The 22,353-nt window shown below is 37.3% G+C and overlaps 1 protein-coding gene across 4 annotated transcripts in view; it reads left to right on the top strand.

Annotated features, from left to right (window-relative positions):
* Positions 1-22,353, top strand: part of LOC147176299 (polypeptide N-acetylgalactosaminyltransferase 18-like) — a 99,055-nt gene that overhangs the window by 68,012 nt on the left and 8,690 nt on the right. For all 4 annotated transcript variants that reach the window (XM_086074148.1, XM_086074149.1, XM_086074147.1 and 1 more), the window contains 4 exons: positions 2,170-2,355; positions 6,537-6,674; positions 10,761-10,856; positions 19,554-19,718. In XM_086074148.1, the coding sequence (XP_085930274.1) occupies positions 2,170-2,355; positions 6,537-6,674; positions 10,761-10,856; positions 19,554-19,718 (585 nt within the window). The remainder of the gene's footprint in view (positions 1-2,169; positions 2,356-6,536; positions 6,675-10,760; positions 10,857-19,553; positions 19,719-22,353) is intronic.

The following is a 22,353-nucleotide window of genomic DNA, read 5'->3' as shown; positions in this document are numbered from 1 at the left end:
CATAACATTATAATTTTAAATTACAATACATTTTTCCTATTTTTTTCTATGAATTACACCACATTACTTCAACTACTAACTCATTTTATTCTCCATTTTCTTTAAAGTAGCACTTGGGAACTTTTCAACCTTGATAGAATATTTTCATAACTCTTTTGATGAAACATCGATTTAAAATTGAGGAGGTCGGTATAATTTTCACTGGCACTATAAGCAACTTTGAGGAGGATGGTAGGAACACTGCCACACAATAAATACAAATATGCTGACTGCTTTATGGCTTATGTCACCTATTTGTTATTAATACGGAATTAAATTTGAATGTCAACGCTCAATGGCATGAGCTCAAAAATGACCCAATGCGCTTGTCCTCATGGGAAATTAGGTTTTCCCCCAGGCATAACATTACCACTGTTGTCCATATGGCGGCGCCATAATCAACATAAACTGAAAGTTCTTTAGTGTTGCTTTAAGGTCAAGTAAATAAGCTAAATAACATTCTAGTGATATACAATTGGGATTTTACTGAGAAAAGGTTTTTCTTATGAACAGTCAAGTATATTTAACCTTCATGAGAAAGCACTTCTTTAATATAATCTGCTATTTAACTTATTTCTTCACATCCCATTTTAATTGTTATATTTTTTTGCTTATTTTCCACTTTTATCTGCATTCTTTTTTCTTTTCTTTTTTTTACGTCTATCTCATTCTGAATGCCCTCGGGTGTGAGACAGATTGCAGCTACATAAACATATCGCCTTATTGTCTTATCTCTAGTATTACAAAATCTGTATAGAAAATGCTGAAATGTATTTTTTTTTAGGGAAGCACATGTCTCCATTTTTTTGTTACTGTTCTTGGGCACTCGGCCAAATGCTGCTGTATTGTTGTTCTGCAGAAGGTCTTTGCGTTGGAAAGATAGGGGGAAGAAGGCAGGAATTTATTGCACACACACAAACAGAAAAATGCAATTTTCGGCCAATTCACTTCAGGTTTATTTTGAGGTGGGGGGGAAAGGACTCACGATAAAAGTTATACAATTCATGGCATTACAGTTGAAACCGTTCCCTATTCTGTCATTTCGTTGTGTGTAATAAAAGACAGCACAAAGCAGGCAGGGTTTGTTTGGGGGGGTTTAGTGCAGGAGAAAATTGAAGATTGACAGTCAAGCGCCACCCCAGACAGCAAGCAGTTTGAAACAATATGGAACCAACGTTATTTTCCCAACAACAAATGATTGAATCAATATTGAAGGTTAATGTTGATTCTACATCAATGGCCAAGAATTAGAACAACGTTGCCAAAATTGCGTTTTAACATAATGTGAGTAGTATGGGGTGGGACTGGATAAGTTCTTGTACTTCCTCCTACTACTTTTGAACATGTAAACTCCAGTGAACTATGGCATCTATTGATAATCTTTTTCTTTCTTTCTTTCAAATTGTATTTTTATATTTTGTAATGTGTTTACTCAATCAAAAAATCTAAATCTAAATTTTAAAAAAAAAGTCAATAAATCAGTGTTCAAAATCTGATTTTGGTTTTCCCTCATGTTGCACATTGTTTAAAAGTGAAATGACCAGTGAAGGTAATTTCTTTGAGGAACAAGTGATCTAACCTGCTATTATTCAACAACCACTGATTTGATTAAACTAACAGTTGCACAATCACCTTGCATAACGTTATTGTGACTGTTAGGATATTTTCCACTCCGAATGGGAACAGTGAACAAACATTGGGTGTGACAACTTGGTGCAATTTTTTATAATTTATTGCAATTTATTTTGGTACTTGAAGCAGGTTATCAATAACCTGGCAATAGCCAGATTGATAATTGTGATTCACTCAAGGGAGTTCTCCACAATATCAATCTGGGACTGCTCCACTGTGATTTGCTCGGGAAAAGTGGGACATTCTGTACTTTGAGCTGATTGGACGATGCGCCAATGATGTGCACATCTACCAAACTTTTGTTTTGGGTTTGCTGTTTTAATCATGTTCTTTGTTTTGTGACAGATGAATAACTGCATTTAGAAGATGTGTTCATGTAAATTAGTGATTTATTTAATACAAATATATGATTTTGTTGTCTCTCTCTCTCTCTCTCTCTCTCTCTCTCTCTCTCTCTCTCGCTCTCTCTCTCACACACACACAAACACACACTTTTAGGTATGGCAGTGTGGTGGAAGTGTGGAGGTCCTTCCTTGCTCCAGAATTGCGCACATCGAGAGAGCCCACAAGCCTTACACAGAAAACTTGACTGCCCTCGTGCGTCGCAATGCTTTAAGAGTGGCTGAGGTCTGGATGGACAACTATAAGAGTCACGTTTATATGGCCTGGAATGTTCCACTTCAGGTACCGTATTTGAACAAGCTGAAAAACAGTTAAACCGACCAAAGTGACATTTATTAATTGACAGATATTTTTGTGCGTTTGATACACCAATTAGGCGACGAGTCGACTTTACTACTCCGCATCAATGGCTTGAAGTCAAATAATCGCTAATCACCTGTTTTTTTGGGCATTTCATCTTCTAATTCCAATTTACTGAGGACTTTTGACTTGCTATTCTGCTGCTGTCACAGGATTATAATGCTCTGTGTTGCAGTAAAATGTAAACAAAGGCGACACCATTCATTCATTCGTCTGCATGAGTCAAAGAGTAGAAAAATAAGTTGGTTATGGGAGAGCATAGTGGTTAGCCTTGGCTAGCTTTGGCCATTTCAATGTGCACTAGTCTTAATGTATTCATACAAGCGGGAACATGGGACAAGTAGCGAGGAATGAAGGCCGTGGCACAAAGTAAAGTGAAGTTCCATCTTTGTTGTGGGTGTGTCTATGTGTTCGAGGGTGAGGGATTGTCAATTGGGATATAGGGATTCCGATATCGGGCATTTTGACAAATACAGGGAGTTGAGGACTCCCTGTACCGGTATCGGATTTCTTTTTTTTCTTTTCTTTTTTTTTTCTTTTTTAAATCTGACAGCCGATAAAAGGTAAATCTAAAATCATTTTAATATCAGGGAACTACTTATTTTTAGTTAACTATATAAGAGATGCTGCTGACCATGGGAACCTTCTGAATCTTTTGTTTTTGTTCGACATTAATTATAGCAAATAAATGTGAAAGTTTAGACCTAGATACACCAATCTGACGTCGGCACGTCGCGAATAAAAATGACATAAATACACACCGTGCCGACCTGACTATTACGTACCTTCACCGCATGCACGAATAGTAATTCCCCTCCATACCATCAGCGGCAGTAGTCATTATTCCTAAAGGCAACCGGAAACCTCTTTATGGGGGCGGGATACTTTTACTAATTACAAACAGTTGCTATATTTCTCCAGTCGCGTCCCCATGTCATGCCATAGTTTGGCTTTCATACCTTTGTTGGCATACCCTTTAACGGTAATATCATACAATGCCGGTCTCTCTTGAACCAAAGAGGCGAAGTCATCTTCCCGATCTTCTGTCCAGAGAGACATTGTACGTTCAAATGCAGAGGTTACAGCAGGGTGACGATGCGCAAAATGAGCGGGGGAAAAAATGGTCCAGGCTTTCCATCTGTACTGTTTATCCGCGTCGTCACTTCTTCTTCTTGCCCCGTGCGCTGATTCGCTAGCTAACAGCCAATCACAGTGATCAAATGCCCCGACGCAATTCAACATGTCGAATCTGCTGCAACAACCCCCCACTTCCCCGACGTATTCCAACTCAATCCGACTTTACGACTAATTTATACACTGATCAGACGGCGCATGCCATCGGCCCAACGCTGTCCGACTCCCGACGTCGGATTGATGTATCTATATCTTATGATTTCAGGTATTTTTTAATTTAAGAAAAACATATTAACTGTAGAAATCTACAGAGAGCTATGGGATTTACTTGTTTAAGTTTTAATTTAACTTTTTAAGACATACTGATAATCTTGGGAGCTCCCTGAACATTTTATTAGAAATTTAAAAGAATGTCAATTGTCTTACTCCCCCCCACCTTTTTTAATACCAACTCCAAATATCGGCTATTGGCCTCCTTGACTACTAATAATTGGTATCAGTCCTGAAAAACCATATTGGTCTATCTCTAGTTGTCACACACAGACACAACTTTGGTGGGTGGAATGCGGTTAAAATCGTTTCAAGTCTTGCAAGTTTGCAATTCCTTATAAACGTACTTTGCTGCGCCGATCTCCTGCATGGCCCCCAGCAAGTCAATTTCTGCGTCTGCAATGTCAAGGACTGAGTGTGCCTTGACTGCGCTGATTTTAAAAGGAATGAGGGGACCTGCTTACATTGGCCAGGAACCAAGTCGGCAGCATTCCGTCCCAAATGCCCTTTTATACCTTTGCCTGTCTACCAAAATAACAAAAGAAAGTAATCTCTACCCATGCGCACAGTTAGGCTGCACGTTGCGTTGGACTTAGATGGCCCCGGAAATAAGGGCCTGGGTGTCTTCCATCTTCTGGCATGCCTAGACTTTCCACGCAAGAGAAGTGCACCACATTTGAAGTGATGGATATGATTTCTAACTGCGCCAAGCTGCATTAGTATACTATACAACATTGCAACGTTGTCTGGCCTTGTCCCTTGTACATTTGCACGGTGTGCCAGACTTACACCGGGCAAATAAATAGTGTGAGATGAAGCATTACTGTTCATAGTAACTCTCAAACTTTCAGCTATAATGTTATTTTCAGTCATTTGAAAAACAGGCTTTTCACTCCCAAACATTTTCATTTAAAATGAGAAATGGGGTCCAAATTTCTAATCATTTCAGATGAGCAAATCTGTTTCATCACTTCCTAAGTAGCACACCCTTGGGGAACACAAGGCTCGCCAAGGCAGCCTACTTCCCTCATATAGAGTCATTACAAGTGAGACAGCAAGCGTTCTTTGTTGCCTGAGCTGCAAGCATCTTGTCACATATCCAAATTCTCCCTTGGGATTTATTTGCTTCAATTAAGGAAATTGTTTGTGTGCACAAATCAACTCAATAAAGCAATACAAATTCAAAATAAACACTGAGCGTAGCAGTCATCTGGCTGCAAATAGCTTTCTCTGGAGGCCTTGTAGGATGAGGAACACGCAAACATCTTGTTTTGTGTAATCCGAGAAAAACCCTTTCAAAAACAGAAGACATACTGTATGTATTTTTGCAGAACATTTATTTTTGTTATGTTTAACATACCCATCCCAAAAATAATAATGCATGTTTCCTTAGTCAGTCCTGTATCAGGTTTAAGTAAATGTTGGACCTGTTCTTGAATCCTGTTTAGAGAATAGAATACAAATATTGGACACTAAATTGTATAAAAGTACACAAGTTCAAACTTAAAACGTTTGTCGTTCTGAATGAATTTCCCCATCATATCAAAGTACTAAACTAACAAACTGATATTGGTAAAAACTAATAATAATAAAAAATAATAAACTTTTGTAGCCATATGCTAAACAGGAAGTCTCCCGTTTTGATTTATTTTGGAATTAATCAATTTTTGGGGGCCTTTTACATAGGTCATATTTGAACAAACTCCTACAGAATTTATCTGATTGCGTTCAAACTTGGCATGTTTCATCTTAAGATGCTTAACATGAAAAGTTATTGAAGGCTTTTAATTTAATTGCAGGCTTTTGTTGTTGAGATGCACTGTTTGCAAAGAAAATGTATGCTGTTTCTGAGGGTCTAATCATGGGTAAAAACTCGGGAAACGTTGCACACACATCAGACCTGGCATGAAAATCACAATTTTACAGAGTTCTTGAGCAATTTTCAATAAATGGTCTAATAGCGCCCTCTATACATTTTTAATCAGGCATTCCCAATTGTTTGTTTCACCTACATTGGTGAAAATTGCCAGGTGGCCTAAGACCTACACAAAATAATTTTGTAGCCATATGCTATACCTAACAGGAAGTACGGCATTTTGAATTTACTTGGAATTGTGCACTTTTTTTGGCGTTCCACGGAGGTAATATTTTATTGAGTACTCATAAATCATACACAAAAAGGCCTGGCAAAAATATTTATATTTTTCAGAATTCTTGTCTTGTGTGATAGTACCCAAATGTGCCAGTACCCCAACGTGCAAGTACCCCAATGTGTCCAGTGTTGTGAGAGCCCTTTGCTGCTCGCAGCTCTAGGTTCAAATTAGAGTTGCTTTCAACTACAACGAAACACAACCAACTCGTGTTTTTGTCCATGCTTGGAACTGGCAGTGGCTGTGTATTGGAGCACTGGCCGGGAATTTAACCCGCAGTGTCTGCAGAAAACGCCACCAGGTGTACCATTTTGCTGTGTCTAAATAATTCAAATGACTGTATTACTAACATCTTTCATACAATGTATTTTTCCAGATGCTGTCTTAGAGGGTTTTTTTTGATGATTTTTTTCAGAAAATGTGGGTTAAACTGCAAATGTTGCAACTTTAGGACATTTGATTTGGAGGTTTAACTGTTTTTATTGGATTTTTGTTGTGGTAAGAAGGCAAAGCACTGTGTAATTTCTGTGTTCTTCTCTTTTTCAATAGAACTCAGGAATAAATATTGGGGACATTTCTGAGAGAAGGGCCTTGCGATCCAGACTCAAGTGCCAACCATTCAGCTGGTTCCTTTCCAATATCTACCCTGAGCTCCGATCGTACAGCAACACGGTTGCTTATGGAGTGGTAAGATTGATTTTATGTTCTTTGATTATGCATTCTATTCAGCTGGGATATCTTGTTTTATAAAAATACATTATGAAGTATGATAAGTAGTTGCATAGTTGTTGAGACTACAACAATGCATTAACAAAGTTGCCAAGCTATAGAAATTCACTTTAGAACAATTCACTTGAATATCCATTCCATCATGTCAGGAGCATTACAGTGGGACAGTTATTTATTCAGTATACTATAACTAAAGTTGTTGTTTTTTTACTCCCCTAAAAAATGCTAACCTTACAAAAATCAGCGCATTGTAATTGAACTAATTAATACTGACTAATGCCTCAAAGAATAAATCAATGACAAAATAAGTAAAATCATTGCTCAGTACTGACATTCCCACAATGCATACTCAACACACATAAAATGTCATGGCATTTCTTATTCTATGACGAATGAAGTTCTCATTAGTAGAAAGAGTTGTTGTGCATTTTTAGACATAATAATCTGGCGATAGAGCTTCACTTTGTGTCACTGCCCTTATTCCTCATGTTATTAGCTTTCGGCTAACGACAAGGCTAGTTTCCACTACACATACGCATGCACTACTATATATATATATATATATATATATATATATATATATATATATATATATATCCAAGAACAATCAGCTTGCATGCAGTGATTTCCACAACAAATTACGAACAACCCGTAACAATTGTTTTCCCTTTATTAGTGTTCCTTTTGGATTTAGAATTTGTGAATACTGTAGGTTGCATTATGATTTCCTGAGGTATACAGGCATATGATATTGTTTCATGATTGTATTCATAGTGTTGACTTACAGCTTTTGATTTTGGCAGTTTCACACAAATAGGGCATTTTTCACTTGGGAATTCCATCTATTTTATGCAAAATGCTGCACCTTCTTTTCGTGGGTCTCCAGGGCACATGTGTTGCACTCACACAAATTTAATTGGCCAGGTGCGGTCCACTTCACTGTTATGTAAAGACAAATTAAGCAGCATAATATGATATTAGGTATTGAGTTGACATTTAGGGGCAACAAAACAAGATGGTGCAGCAAAGCATGTGACGAGCGCATCTTTGTCAGATGTTTTGCGTTTGAATTTCAGCTTAGGTCTTTCTGTCTTAAGTTGACCTGTTCTTGCTGCCCTTGCGTAGGTTTTCTCCATGTACGTCGATATTCCTTCAAAAATATTCATGTTAGGTTAGCTAAATTGTGTATTAACCAGTGTTGAAGGATTATCTGTGACGGAATGTTTAGTCCATTGTGTGTCTCTTTTCCAAAGTCAGCTGGGATATGCTACAGTTCACATTTGTTCTTTCTGATGGCAGACAGTCAAATTAAATACAATACTTACATTATTGCTCAATGCACTGATGAATTTTAAATTAGATCCTTGGTAAAAAAAAAATATATATATATATATATATATATATATATATATATATATATATATATATATATATAAGTGTAACTGTTAAAGATATTTTCAGTCTGATTTAAGCAGTTTCAAAATCCTTCTGTTTAATGTTAAATGCGCTTTCAAGTACTGTACTGTGAACTGCTAAGTAAACTTTTTTTCAGCGCCTGCACTTTGTTAACCTTGTCGTATGGTTGTGTAAAAATATGTTGTCTTGTAAAAGCTAAGCAGAATAATTCCACAAAGTAAAGTTGAAGAGGATCTACTACAAGTGCTAAAAATGTTTTCTTATATAAAATCTTTCCTCATTTATTTTCATACTCATTCCTTGTTCACTCCCTTCCCTGTCTCTGTTCAAACATTAGTTGGGAAACAAAGGTAAATTACCTTCCTGCTCTATTGTTCTGCTTTGCTGCGTTTTCCTCTAATTGCCTTAACCTGTTGACAACAAAGTTGAATTCTTTCAGACATCTACTGTAGCTTCATACTTCATGTTTTCTATTGAAGAGTTCAGGGCAGAGACTGATTGCTAAATTACTGGTCTGCTGGTCATCAGATTCCTTGGAACACTTAGGGCTCCAGAAGGCAAAAAAAGTGTTGCCACAGTAATTTTAAAAGAGACACACATAGGCCTATTGCATGATTTACATTTAAAGAAAAAAATAAGTTATTGTGTGATAAACCAATTGTGAGTCTTTTACTGTAGCAATAACAAAGACAAAGGACTTCTCTATGCTATAAATGCATTTTTACCAAATCTCATTAAATATGTAAATTATATGCAAGCCATTCTGCTTTGGTCTGAAAGAAGAAGACATCAAGCTGATAAGAGAGCTGATTAAAAAAAACAAAGCATGAATATGCTTCCTCATAATTATTTTACACACTGGCCTCTGGCCTCACTTTACAGTAGGATATATGTTAGAGCTGAACAAATCCGAAATACCCCCCAGGATTAATCCAATTGATCAATGCAATTACCAAGTGCTGTAATAGTTGTGACCGTGATAGTAGGAGATATTGTAAATTAGAAAAAGAGCCTCCATATAGATTCTAAGAATTGTGATGAAATTATCTTCGACCTTGGAGAAATGTAGTACAGGGATTGAATATCTGAGAGAAAATGCAGTGAGTGAAGAGAATAATCAATATTAAATCACTTTTTATGATACGAAAAAATTAGTTTGCAAAGGAGAGCTCTCTTTTATTTGCTCTTCTTCTACTGCCACTACTTGGGTTTTAGTTCAATCTGGACTTTAGCCAGCTTCCATTCTAAACGTTATTTTTACTTAGGTTAATGACTGGTAGCGCAGACTTTGGCTCATTTCCATTCTGATCCCAACTTTTGAAAGGTCAGTCAAAAGGCAAATGACTGCAGCTTAATATTTTATGACAGCAGAAAATATTTGAAATGCTACACTGAGGAAGAAGATTCTTCTTCTGAATGTATCTGTTTACACAACATTGAACTAACTAAATGTTTCTTTCTGCTACTTAAGCAGCATTTATTTACGTCTCTTACAAAGTTAATAAACCCGACGAAATGCCATTGACAATCCATTGTCATTTCTCCCTTCAAATGAGCAACCAAACGATAGATAGATAGATAGATAGATAGATAGATAGATAGATAGATAGATAGATAGATAGATAGATAGATAGATAGATAGATAGATAGATAGATAGATAGATAGATAGATAGATAGATAGATAGATGGGTAGATTGATTGAATCTGTGTGTATGTTTATTAGATAGATAGAAAATTAGGCAGTCTTCCGTTATGTAATGTATCCCGTTTCGATTCATAGCCCAGTTTAATCAATGTCAATATATTTTTACATCCACATTTTTGTAATGTATTTCTCATCTTATTTTCTCTACGTATCATGTATGTAAGTAACTGTTACATGATTAACCTTAATTAAAAAAATATATAATAATAATTTCACAGTCTGTTTTTTCGAGATTTCTAAGGTAAGAATCCCGTTTTTGGCTTTCATTTGTATTTTACAATGCTTTCCTTTCAACTACACCAACAAGTCTGCACATGCTATGTAACGAGATGGACTAGATCATTAATGAGAAGGGAGAGCGAAGCAGTCGACAACAATCATGATCGATGATGTATTATTTTAATGTGTGAATTAAGACTAAACATACTTGCTGAAGACATTAGCCTGACTATGGAAAATTAGAGAACATATTAGAAGTTTCTGAAAAAAATATTTTGGAGATGTAGACAGACAGAAACAGACACTAGCCAGTTACACGTCTCTTCGACCAGTTAGTGAGGTTTGCGCAATCTGAGGTGAGGAAAGGTGAGGCTGCTTGTAGTCACACTTCTCTCACCTGTGTATATGAACAGGAAATACGCAAATTCAGCATTTTTGACTACAAACTCTTAATTTGATTAAAAAAGCAAACCAATACAAAGCTAACTAAACAAAAATTTGGAAGGATTATCAATATTTGTTTTTTGTTTGTATGTTTTACTTTTTGTGATGCCGGTAAGAGTCTGTCTCTCCTGTCTGCATGTCCTTGCCATTCAAATACTTGTTACAACTATCTATTTGTTGTTTAATTATTACAATTGACGTTTTCTTTTGTTTTAATATTAGCTATGTCTTTTTTTTTATCTCCTTTTGAATTTCACAGTTGAAGAATAGTTTAAGAAATGACCTGTGTTTGGACCAAGGACCCGACACTGACAACATACCCATCATGTATCTTTGTCATGGTATGACAGCACAGGTTAGTAACTTGTCATTTCACTCCCTTACCCTTCATTCTGTCAATATAAACACACCATAAACAAAACATACATTAGAAACTAAGGGCTGTATTTTTATGATCAGAGCAAGTCTAGCTTGAGGTGTGGTCTAGGGATTTTTGCCGATGCATGCAGAATTGATTCGCACCTTTCTACGTATTCAAGGTGCAGGCAGAAAGATTCTCATTGAACCCTCTGAATCATTGCAGAAATCATCCGCAACCCTTGTGAGGATTAAGCAGTTAAGAAAATGAATGGATGGATGGATATTATTTTCATCTTTATTGTGTATTTTTAAAATCATCCCACTGGCTGCAGCACAGCTGTGGAGGGCAAGTATACATGGGGGCTACATTCTATCGGGGTGCAACGAGGTCTCCAAGTTCCCACTTTACAGATATGTGAGTTTCCTAACTTTATAACTTTACATCATTTACAGCTTATAAATGTGCTTTGTGCGCTTCGAACTATGGATGGCCTCCAATAAATCAGATTCTCCATTTGCTATGTCAAGGACTGTGCGCTTCTCGCACACCGATTTCAAAGGGAATGAGAGGAGCCTTTTCTATTGGCGGTGAATCAAGTCAGCCATGTCCACACACACACAATGGTGCGTGCGTCTGTGAAAATACTAAAACAAAGTCTAGTCCTGGTTACGCAGCGTGAGAAGAATCACAACATGCGGTATCTCACAAGAGGACATTCACAAAAGTGAGTACACCCCTCACATTTCTGCAGATATTTAATGATTGTCAAGGTTGGCCTATAAGCCAGAGAATGGACCCCCACATGATGTGAAGGTTCGAGGGCCGAGGCACAGCCTTTATTCCAACAAAGTTGCACAAGCAAAGCACAAGGAAACAATAAATAATAACTTAAAACAACAGTAACAAAAGGTCGGCACGAGAACAAAGAACAGGTGGTACTAGTCACTAACAAAACGAGATGGAGGGAGCCACAGATGAAGAAAGATAACAACCGAGAAAGTATTTACGCAAAACAGGAAATCTCAGAAGTTCTGAAAGTTACAAAACCCTTAAGTAGGCTACATCTGGTACACCGAGGAGAGCTAAAAATAGAAATAAAATCACAGTAGTACTTAACTAAACAAACCTTAAAATACTACTGGAACGACGAGACTGGTAGTGACAGAAACAAAAATGTCAAAAGAACTTCCCTTCTCCTTCTGCCCAAGTATACCACCGATGACCCCCTCATTCTGTTCTGCTGTCACACCGCGTTTCAGCCTCTCTCTCCAACGTGAACCTTCCACAGCGCATAATTACATGGTCTCCATTTTCTTTAACACCACATCTCTCACACTTATTAGAATCCCTTTTCCCAAATATGTACATTATATCATTTAGTCCCGTATGACCAACCCTGAGTCTTGTGATGATAACATCCTCTATTCTATTCCTTTCCTTAATTATTTTCAACATTACTGATTTTTTAATATTATAATATTGCCTTGCTTTCCTTTCTTTTTCCCATCTTTTTATTTTGCCATATGTCTAACCGTTTCCCCTAATGATGCTTTTAACCTTTCCTTTTTCCCAATGCTACTGCAACCGTTAATATTCGTTCCAAGTGCTTTTTCCTAGAGCATCTGCCACCTCATTTTCCTTCACCTCCGTGTGTGTGTGACCTTACCGTAAACCACGCCCACATGACCTAGTAAACCAATCAAGACGCAAGACGTCATAGCTGCGTCGGCACGCATGTTTTGCTGTGGACAAACAAAGCAACCCGGCTCCCGGTGGTGCATTAAACGCTGTCACGGCTTGTGTAAGAGTGACAACCGTTATCCCGATCGACTGGAAGGAGGTGTACACCAGACTGTGTCCGGTTTATTCCCTTCCCTAAACCCTCAAACAACTATGAAAAATGTCTGCGCTGGATCAAACTTTGTGGAAGAGCACACAACCAGTTGAATCCCTCCAAAATTACCATGTTGTACTACATTGTTGTTTTTAGCCAAAGACTGACGATAGCTCCTGGCATCTAACCTTCCACGCTAACGTTTGATGGCTTACTATTTAAAATTAATGCCAACAAAACATTGAAACTATGAGGTAATATAAATTCATTTATACTCTGCTTGACAGGAACAATGTCCAAAAACTTTGATTTTGCTCACAATTGGTCAAAGTGAGTCAGGCTTCTTTTTCTGACTTTTGTGGCAGCAGTCAGTGGCATGTATTTCCTTTGTTTTTGGGCAAAATTGCATGGTGAGGGAGTGAAGATACCCTTCACTAAAAAATGTAAAGCCCCTCTGCTTGCTTCGAAGAGAAATATCGGCGTCCTGAAAATACCCAACCGAAAAATCACAAGGAACTTTAGCATTACTGTGGATGCACTTGACCAGTAAATGTCGTAAGGCGCTGCTCGTCACATTTAGTGGGCGGGGAGGGGCATGCCACGGTAAGGTCAATTGGTCCTCTATGCCACCCCTTTGAATCCTGAACAAACTACGTTGTATTTCAATGAACAAATCCTCTCTGATAATTCCCATTGCTTGTGAACTCTCCACCATAGAAATTGAATCTGTACATGTCACCACCCTTCTCCACCCGTTGTAGACAAATAATTGCTGCCACTAATTCTGTTGTGTATACTGACAAATGATCTAATAGACATGTTGGCATTCTAACACGAAATTCTGGAATAAACAGCCCTACAACCACATTCTCGCCATTCATTATTCAAACCCTTAGCATCAATCAATATGTACTTCCTATGTACTCATTTGTTTTCAACCCCATGCCACTCACTCTTTCCCCAAACAATTTGTATGCATATCTATATTTGCCTCTGAATACATCCATGGAGGAATTCTGAGAACTCCAACACATCGATTCCATACATTTTATCCCATTCATTCGCTGTCCATCCAGATTCCAAACCCATTCTTGCGGAATTTCGCATATTCCCAACAACTCTGAATAATTTACAGGATTATTTTATTTTGTTCCTTTAAAGGAAGGCTCTTTGTAAAACTGTAATAATGTAACAGTTTTCGTACAGTAAGTGAAGTACTCCATTTACCAAATGGAAGTCGTCTAAGCCAATGACAAGTTCTCGTATTGTAGTAGAAACTCCCAATTCAATGATCCGACTCTCCAATAACAGTTTTTCTGCAGTTCACATTTCCTGCACTCCATAGCTCTCCCGGGTCCCCTGTTGTCATCCAATCATCTAGATTAACCTCTTCATTATGTGCAATAAATTTTACGGCTGGAGTGTATGCGCTTGTTTTGTCTTCTCATGACTAGGCAGATGGGCGGTGGGATGTGCCAATTATAAGCTTTTACAGTGGCATCGCCTACTGTCGTAAAAAGCTCACTGGAGCCCACACACTATCATCATTTTCAAATCTAGGTCGCAAACAAGTGGGTGTCAGAATTTGTCTTTGAACTGAAAACCACAGCTGCACCTCTAAATCTTTATTGGATTATATCATTAAGTGGAATGTTGTCATAAAGCGTCAAATGCAACCATGCTGAAATGTTTTTTTTCTACAAGAAAACTATTTCTAAATACATCAGTGAATGTGTGTGGTACTCGTGAAAATAATTTTTTGTTAAAAACATGGCACTTTGGCAGCCCACTTGTGTCATGAGCAAGGCCAGGCCGCTAAGCCAACCTTCCTTATTTATGACTGCTGCCTGCAGGGATGTTTTAGTCTGGCCTCAGTCATTTTTCCTTTTTGAAGTTTACATTGCATTGTGTGTGAATGGACAGTGGATGCATAGAATCGCAATCTGCCAACCAAACGTGTCTCGCTCCAAATACAAACACGTCATCCGCACCACACCGCATGCATCCGTGCAAACTACATTGACTATTAAGCGCAATCGCACCACCAGAAAATGCTCACCCCGCGTTTGGTGTTTAATGTAGCATTAGCCAACATGTCTGCAGTGTGGATGCATTTCAATTTCTATTGTGCTTTGTTAGAATGCCAATGCTAAATAAATATTTTATAATAAGAGTGTAATTTAAATTAATTATAATAAATGCAATGATAGTAAAAATTGGCATATTTTTTTCCAGCTTTTCTGTTTTCGGCCAAGCGTTTCTCATTTTCGGTTTCAGCCCCAAAAAATTAATTTTGGTGCATCCCTGATCCCAATACAGGTAATCTTATATCCTGATAACAATATACTGTATAGACTTGTTAAGTATTTTTCCTTAAAATTTCATGAAATAAATGGTAATTTGATATTGTATTGTTTCCATTTAATCTTAAAATACATATTTTGTATAGGACACAATAAAATGAATGAAAGAACCCAGCGGCCAAATGAATAAAGCAATACGTTATACTTTAGACCAATACACAACTGAAAAATTAATGTTCCAGTATTTGATTAGGATATTTGTATAAAGAATAAAAGTGCAATTGTTTATGTTATTCCCCGAGTTTTTTTAAGCCGATGAAGTCTCAAAATGATAACAAACCCTGGGCACCGCCATTAACCAGTTTGTGGTGGGTCATGTAGGCCCTACAGTATAAGTATATGTACAGTAGTAGTAGTAGTATCACATCAGTGAAATTATTGACATGATGAATGTATTTTTTTCAGTTTTTGTGTTTCTTTCCAATTCCATTTAAGTTATATTAAGCATTGTAAGATAGATAGATAGATAGATAGATAGATAGATAGATAGACAGACAGACAGACAGACAGATAGATAGATAGATAGATAGATAGATAGATAGATAGATAGATAGATAGATAGATAGATAGATAGATAGATAGATAGATAGATAGATAGATAGATAGATAGATAGATAGATAGATAGATAGATAGATAGATAGATAGATTAGATGTACAGTAATACCTAAGTGCCAACAAAATCAGCGTTAAAAGCTTTCCTCTTCCTGTGTCAGTAAAAGCATACATGTGTCTGCTGAGAATGCTATGTGTTCAACACAACCCTGTCCTAATCCACCTATTAGAGCTTTTAAGGCACCGTGACAGGAAAAGAGATAGCATTTTAAAGCCTTCTGTGAGCACTTAAGCAGCAGTCTACTGAAACATGTAATGCATATTGCTCTTGTTTGTGTATATGCTCAGAGAAACAAATGACGTACTCAACACATTCAAATGGATGCACTCAGACACACAGCTGTCTGAAATGTTGTCTTTGTCAGTGTTTTAAGGAGCAGCTTAGAAGCCCTTTGTGTGGCTGCTTCACAGCGTGATAATGGCTCCTTCCAGGAATGTCCTGTTCCTGCAAGACACTCATCAGTCCTATCTAAAACATGTGCACTCTCTCCTCTGAAAACACACAAGAGAGTCGGTGCACTAAACCAGTGCTGATTGCTCTGAACAATCTGCTCCTTGGCTGTCTCTTGTGTTTCTCCTTGATCTCAGTTTTTGTGAGGAATGGATGTCAGCGCTCATCCTCCTTATCCTCATGTCAGGTTCCAGAGGATTTTTCCCTGTTCTGTCAGGCTCAGGCAAATGTATGTCTGGGTTTTGGATTTGAAGTACTTGCGCTGTGTTTGATTTGCATCACTAGACCTTTAGAAGGCTTCAAAACTAGGCCAACCACTGAATTCATTAGTGTGTCCTTGTGTTTTTTCAGGTATGCAAATGTTTGCAACCAGGATGTACATTTATTTCCCTGATCTCTCTTTTTTTCTTATTCAGGTTCTGCCTCTGGAAAATGTTTCTCTTGTTTTCCTTAGCTTTCCTGCTTCATTAGGCCAATTAACAGTAATGTTTGTTTTTTGGGGACATTGGAAGTCATGATACTAATTGTAACCTTGGCAAGTATTTTTTAAGTAAGAAAAGCAAGTTGTTTATAGAGCTCTACCTTGTTAATATTGGCTTCAGCAGGGCATTTGTGTAAATGTATAGATAACGTATATGAAAAGCTCCAGAATTACAAGTAATCCTTATGGAGTCTAATTAACTTTTCTAACCTTACCTGCCATGCCGTAATGCACTCCTGGAGGACTTCTTCAGGGACACATTGATCTGATATACATGAACAAAAGAGAAAAACATAGAAATCAAGGACACTATTATGAAAATGGTCAATGTTCATAGAAATGTATTTTCTATACAGCGTAGCATCCAATGTCAAGCATCAATTTGGCACTCAAACATTATTTTTAGGGGGAGAAAAAAAATCTACATTGTGCCTAACCTCAGGCAAGACGAAAGCTTCAGCTTACCTCAGCTGGTGTCGTGCCAACCCAAAGGTTGCTGCAAGATTTTCATTCCCCTGTGACCATGACAAAGTATCTTTGAGCAAGATACTGAATCCCCACTTGCCCCTCATGCTTGATTCTCAGAATGTGGATGAGATCTTAACTTTCCCTTCATTCCAACATAGTCCATTAATCATTTGCTGAATGAGGTGACATTAAGAGCTTCGGTTCCCAAAAGGTTTAATAGCATTATGTGACGACCATTTACCCTTTACCCCAGCTTAGAGAGCATGTAAGGGATTTACTTCATTAACTCCAAGTGTAACGTATTGCTATAAAGTCCCTGTAAAGTGAAAATAAAAACATCTTGTGGCTGGAAGACCACAGACGTTTTTCACAACCGGGCCAAATTTGAATGATTACGAAATCACACATTTTATAAAATGAGATTTCAAAATAGTGAAAAATCAAGGCGTTCTCTTCACTCTCAGAACTGAATGTGCTAAAACCACACACACCCCATTGTCAACTGTCAATCAAATACCACAAAGTCCAGCATCCTACGCATCTCAATTCTCAACATGTTTGAGAATATCCCACAGAGTCATCACGTGGCTTTTGATGCACAGGCTAACAGGCTCCTCGGAAACCACCGAAGGGCACCGTGTCGCTGTGTAGATCCATATATCTGAGACATGTCATGGAGATTCCAATGTTAATTAAACCTGATGGTCGGCAGCACATGCCATTCAACCTGTTGCTCACACTCCATGACAGACATTTTGGCATATACTTTCTGCTACTTATTTACCGGCAATGTTTTACGTTATATATATATATATATATATATATATATATATATATATATATATATATATATAAAATATATAATATATTACAGTAGCCCGAAAAACACAAAATACATAATCCTTGGGAATTTAAATAACAACACCGAGCTGTTTTGCAAATTTTGGCATCCAGGGAAGCTTCAAGATGTAGACATACTGTCGCTAGCTAGCTAACTGTATGCCAGAGTGGTGTAAATCTGCCAAGCAATTATAACGACGTAACTCGCAATGCTTCCTAATGTACTCACTAATAGAATGGCTTCTATTAGTGCTCAAGTTATTAAATAGTGGAGTGACGACTCGTACGTGGCACTTGGGCTCCATTTTAGCTACGCCAGGAAATAAACAGTTTAACGCTATAACTCCACAACTGAGTATTTCATCGTTCTCACTCTTTGCAAGTGTTTTCAGCAGTTATCTTCAAACATGTTTGCTCTGCTTATTCTGTTCGGAGTCACTCGGAAGCGCCCATGATTTCTAGCTGATTTAATTTCAGTTTAATTTCAGTTGGCGACTGCCCACTGTACATCCGCCAATGTGCTGCAACAAAAAAACTATGACCCCTTCCTGGTGTTATCAGGAAACAATGTTTTGAGGTCTGAAATATATTGTGCTGGTTTTGTTTGTTTGTCTGTCTGTTTTATTTGTTTGTTTGTTTGTTTGTTTTAAATACAAACAACATGACGTGATTGTCAAGGTAAAAGAGGATTGTGTATAATACAAAGACAGGAATCAGACAAAAATAAAGAGGAAAGTATAGATATTTGAGTGTGGCTATTGGCAGTGATAGCATCATTCATTTACTGCACTTGTGCATTTCGGTGACCGAGACTCTCCATGCTTCACTTTTTAGCTACAGGTACATATCACCTCATAAGTCAGGGTGTTATTTTTTATAAATTATTGACCAATCAAAAGCGCAGAGAATGGCTTGCTCTCTCTGATGAAGAACAAACATGCCGAAGAGTCACTATTTTGAAGGTACAAGGTTTGGGCACAACGCCAGCAATATGAAATTAGTAATTTTGTTATGTATTATTATAAAACAAAATATACTGTATTGGTAGTGTATGCCAGTTGGATTTCACCTCATATCCGGATACATTTATTGTCTGTTTCGATCACTAATATAAATTCCGGAAGGTTTGTTCATTATGTTACCAGTTCAGCTTAATTAGAGAAAAACTACTTTAGGCAGTTGTAACACATTATTACACAAGTCACACTTTTTATGCAAAACTAGTGAAAAAAAAGTATCTGCTGCTGATGATGAATGTGCCGTGGAGTTCCTTCGGAAAGGAATGAAAACACTAGAAATGTCAAGAAACAGTGAATGTAGAAAAATGTGCGTCACTCAGAGAGCAACCAGTTTGTTCCAATAAAGACGTATTAAAGAAAGCTTCTGACAGGCAGGCAAATATACCGTATTAAGACAGCAGCTCTTAAAAAGCCACAGATGAGCTGTAAGCAAGCAGGTATTTGAAGCTGCTGATATTCCTGGAGCCCAAAGAACCTCTCCAAGTAAAACCCTCCATAGGCTTGTTGCGTAATTAATAAAGCTGTATTTCAGCAGTTTCTTTCTAATCTCACAAGAAAAACAACAACCTTTTTTCAGTTCTGCTGCTGTAATATGTTGTTTATGTTTTCTGTTTCCACGTAGAATGTGTATTACACCAGTTCCCAGCAACTTCACCTGGGAGTGTTGAGTCCAACCATTGATGATGACGACAACAAGTGTCTGGTGGATGTGAACAGCAAACCCCGACTGCTGGAATGCACGTACGCAGCCACCAAGCACATGAAGCTTACCTGGACTTTCACTCCGGTAAAGACTCGTTTCATTTCAATTTCACTATTTTGTATTTAACCATAAAAAGCTGCCAGCGCAAACAGCTTTTGAAGAATAATTTGAATAATTTTGAGTGGCAGCAGCCTCTAAAAGAGTTACGGTTTTTTTTTAGTCAAGGCAACAACACCAATACATTTAATCAAAAAGACAGGGAAGATAAAGATACGTTTTCATTATTAACTGAGAACAGCAATAGAAGAAAAAGTAGTGCATACAAAGTGTTATTTTTGTTTTTGGGTTATTTGTCATTTTCAGCTACTGTAATTGTGTAACTGCTAAGCAGATATTATTTTGCAGTGACTGCATACTCTCGTCTGACATTTTCCTAGTTGTGTTTCAGCCTACGGTCTTTCCGAATAAGCCGTCATAATGTGACTGTTAAATGGTTGAAGTGGATTGGTGCTTCTTTCTTTTGAGTGTATGACTTCTGTTTGCGAGTACAAATCATATTTTTAAACTGTTACTGTACACTGTAAAAATGATAACCCCGCTTAAACTAAAACAAAATATGTCCAGATATCACATCTAAAATATTTGACTTCACAGAAACAAAATTGAGTGACTGATCATTTCATTTCAATAATTTTTTCTATTTTTTGCCTTGATCCAAATTATTTTCTTAACATTTTAGTTCACGAACCAAACTAATTACTTTAAACTGAATTAACATATTCACTTTGACACCAATTAATTAATTTATGTATAACCAAATAATATTTATCACATTTTCTAAAGTTAAAGGACCACTGATTGTCACGCTCATCTAGATGGGGTGAAATTTGTTTGCTGCATTTGACCCATCCCCTGAGGGAGCAGTGAGAAGCAGCAGTGGCTTTCGCTCAAGGATGATTGGGTCATCTCACTCCCCCAACTCCAACCCATAATGCTGAGTGTCAAGAAGGGAGGTAAACAGGCCCCAGTTTTTGGTATGCCCCAGCTGGGGATTGAACCCACGACCTCCTACCACTAGACACTCTACCACTAGGCCACTGAGCTGGGTTTTTATGTTTGGCTAAAATAATAATTTATATTGTCCATCTTATAAACTCGATGCGAAAAGACACTTGGCCAACAGAGTATACACAAAATATATTTATTAATCTTAAAACATGAGCCATATGCAACATATGAACTAGAGATAAGGTGATGATGGAAAGAGAAAAAGAGAAAGAAGATGATGGATAAGGCAGAATATCACATTTGTAATATCCCATGGGCAGTCTATCGAAAGGTGTCAGACAACAACTAAACATATTGTCTAACAAGCAAATGAGCCCGGACAAGCACACGTGGTAACAGGGCTACACAATCTGAGGTGTAATTAAACAATATCAAACATTTTCAATATCAAACCAAATTCAAAACACTCACTCAAAGCCCAACAACATAGCATAGCCTTAAATGGCAAATATCTACAGTACAATGCCATGGTGGTACTAATGTGCTGTCGTTTTCAATGCACATACAAGTCCATTTGACTCAAACAAAATATATTACCTTGGAGGGCATGAAGAAAAAATAAATAATTGGGAAAAAATCAAAAACTTTATTTTGGGTCCTTTGGGCGTACAAATCAAAATAGATGTCTGTCAATGCAAAATAAATGGTTCTCACAATCAAATCAATAACTTTATCCTGTTTTGAATGGAAATTATTACTTTCAATGAACAACTGCATTTAACAATTTTTACAGTGTACTTGTATTCAGGTGAACAAAGAAGTTCTGCACAAATGTGTATTTCTATGTTTTAAATTTGTTCCTATCAGTATTTGGAACTGTACAAGACAAACTGCATCTGTACTCATCAAGCTTAGGGTGTTATTTCAAAATATGACAGATGGAAAGATGAGTGATGTTCAGGGTTGGGGAATCCAGGTCCAGAAAGTAAAAACCCTGCCACAGATTGGCTTTAGCCACAGGTTTTACTACTTAACTGGCAGGTAAACGAACTCATAGAAGGACCTGTTGAGTAGAAGCAGCTGTGGCTGAAGTCAAACTGCTTCCGGGTTTGTTCTCTCTGGACCTGGATTCCCCAACCATGGTAATGTTACACACCAAATGTGTGCATTTGTATCTTCATTCATGTGAGTGTTTTTGCCATTTATGATTCTGAGCCTCCCACAGCTGTTGCATGCTCGTTTCCTTTATTTCCCTTTATTTGGGAACACTTGGAGGAGATCTGTCCTCCAATTAGCATCAAGAAAAATCAACAATGTCACTTCATATTAGTATCAGAAGTTGAAACCCGTTGGGCATTATAGTCTGTTGGGCGTTAGGAACACAATTAACAACAGTGAATTGATGTTACAATTCCTTGTAAGAGAAAAACAAGTTGTATATTGTTTGACTTTTAAGAAGATTTCTTTGGATGATGAACGATTTGAAATATTGTATGTACTTTGTAATGTAATGGTAATAATACTATTGTATTTTCTTCATTAAAGAATAATGAAAAATTACAAAAATATTGCAAATAATACAGTTGGACCCCACACATTTGTGGTTCAGCAATCTTGAATTCACGCAGATGCCAATTTTTATTTTTTCCAAGCACATTATTTGCTTTTTCACTATTTTCTATGAATTTGGTTAATAAGTCCAAAAATTATT

The sequence above is a fragment of the Leptonotus elevatus genome, chromosome 4 (genome assembly GCF_054856555.1).
Source record: "Leptonotus elevatus isolate MCC_2025b chromosome 4, RoL_Lele_1.0, whole genome shotgun sequence".
Lineage (NCBI taxonomy): Eukaryota > Metazoa > Chordata > Actinopteri > Syngnathiformes > Syngnathidae > Leptonotus > Leptonotus elevatus.
This window is presented reverse-complemented; position numbering and strand designations above follow the sequence as displayed.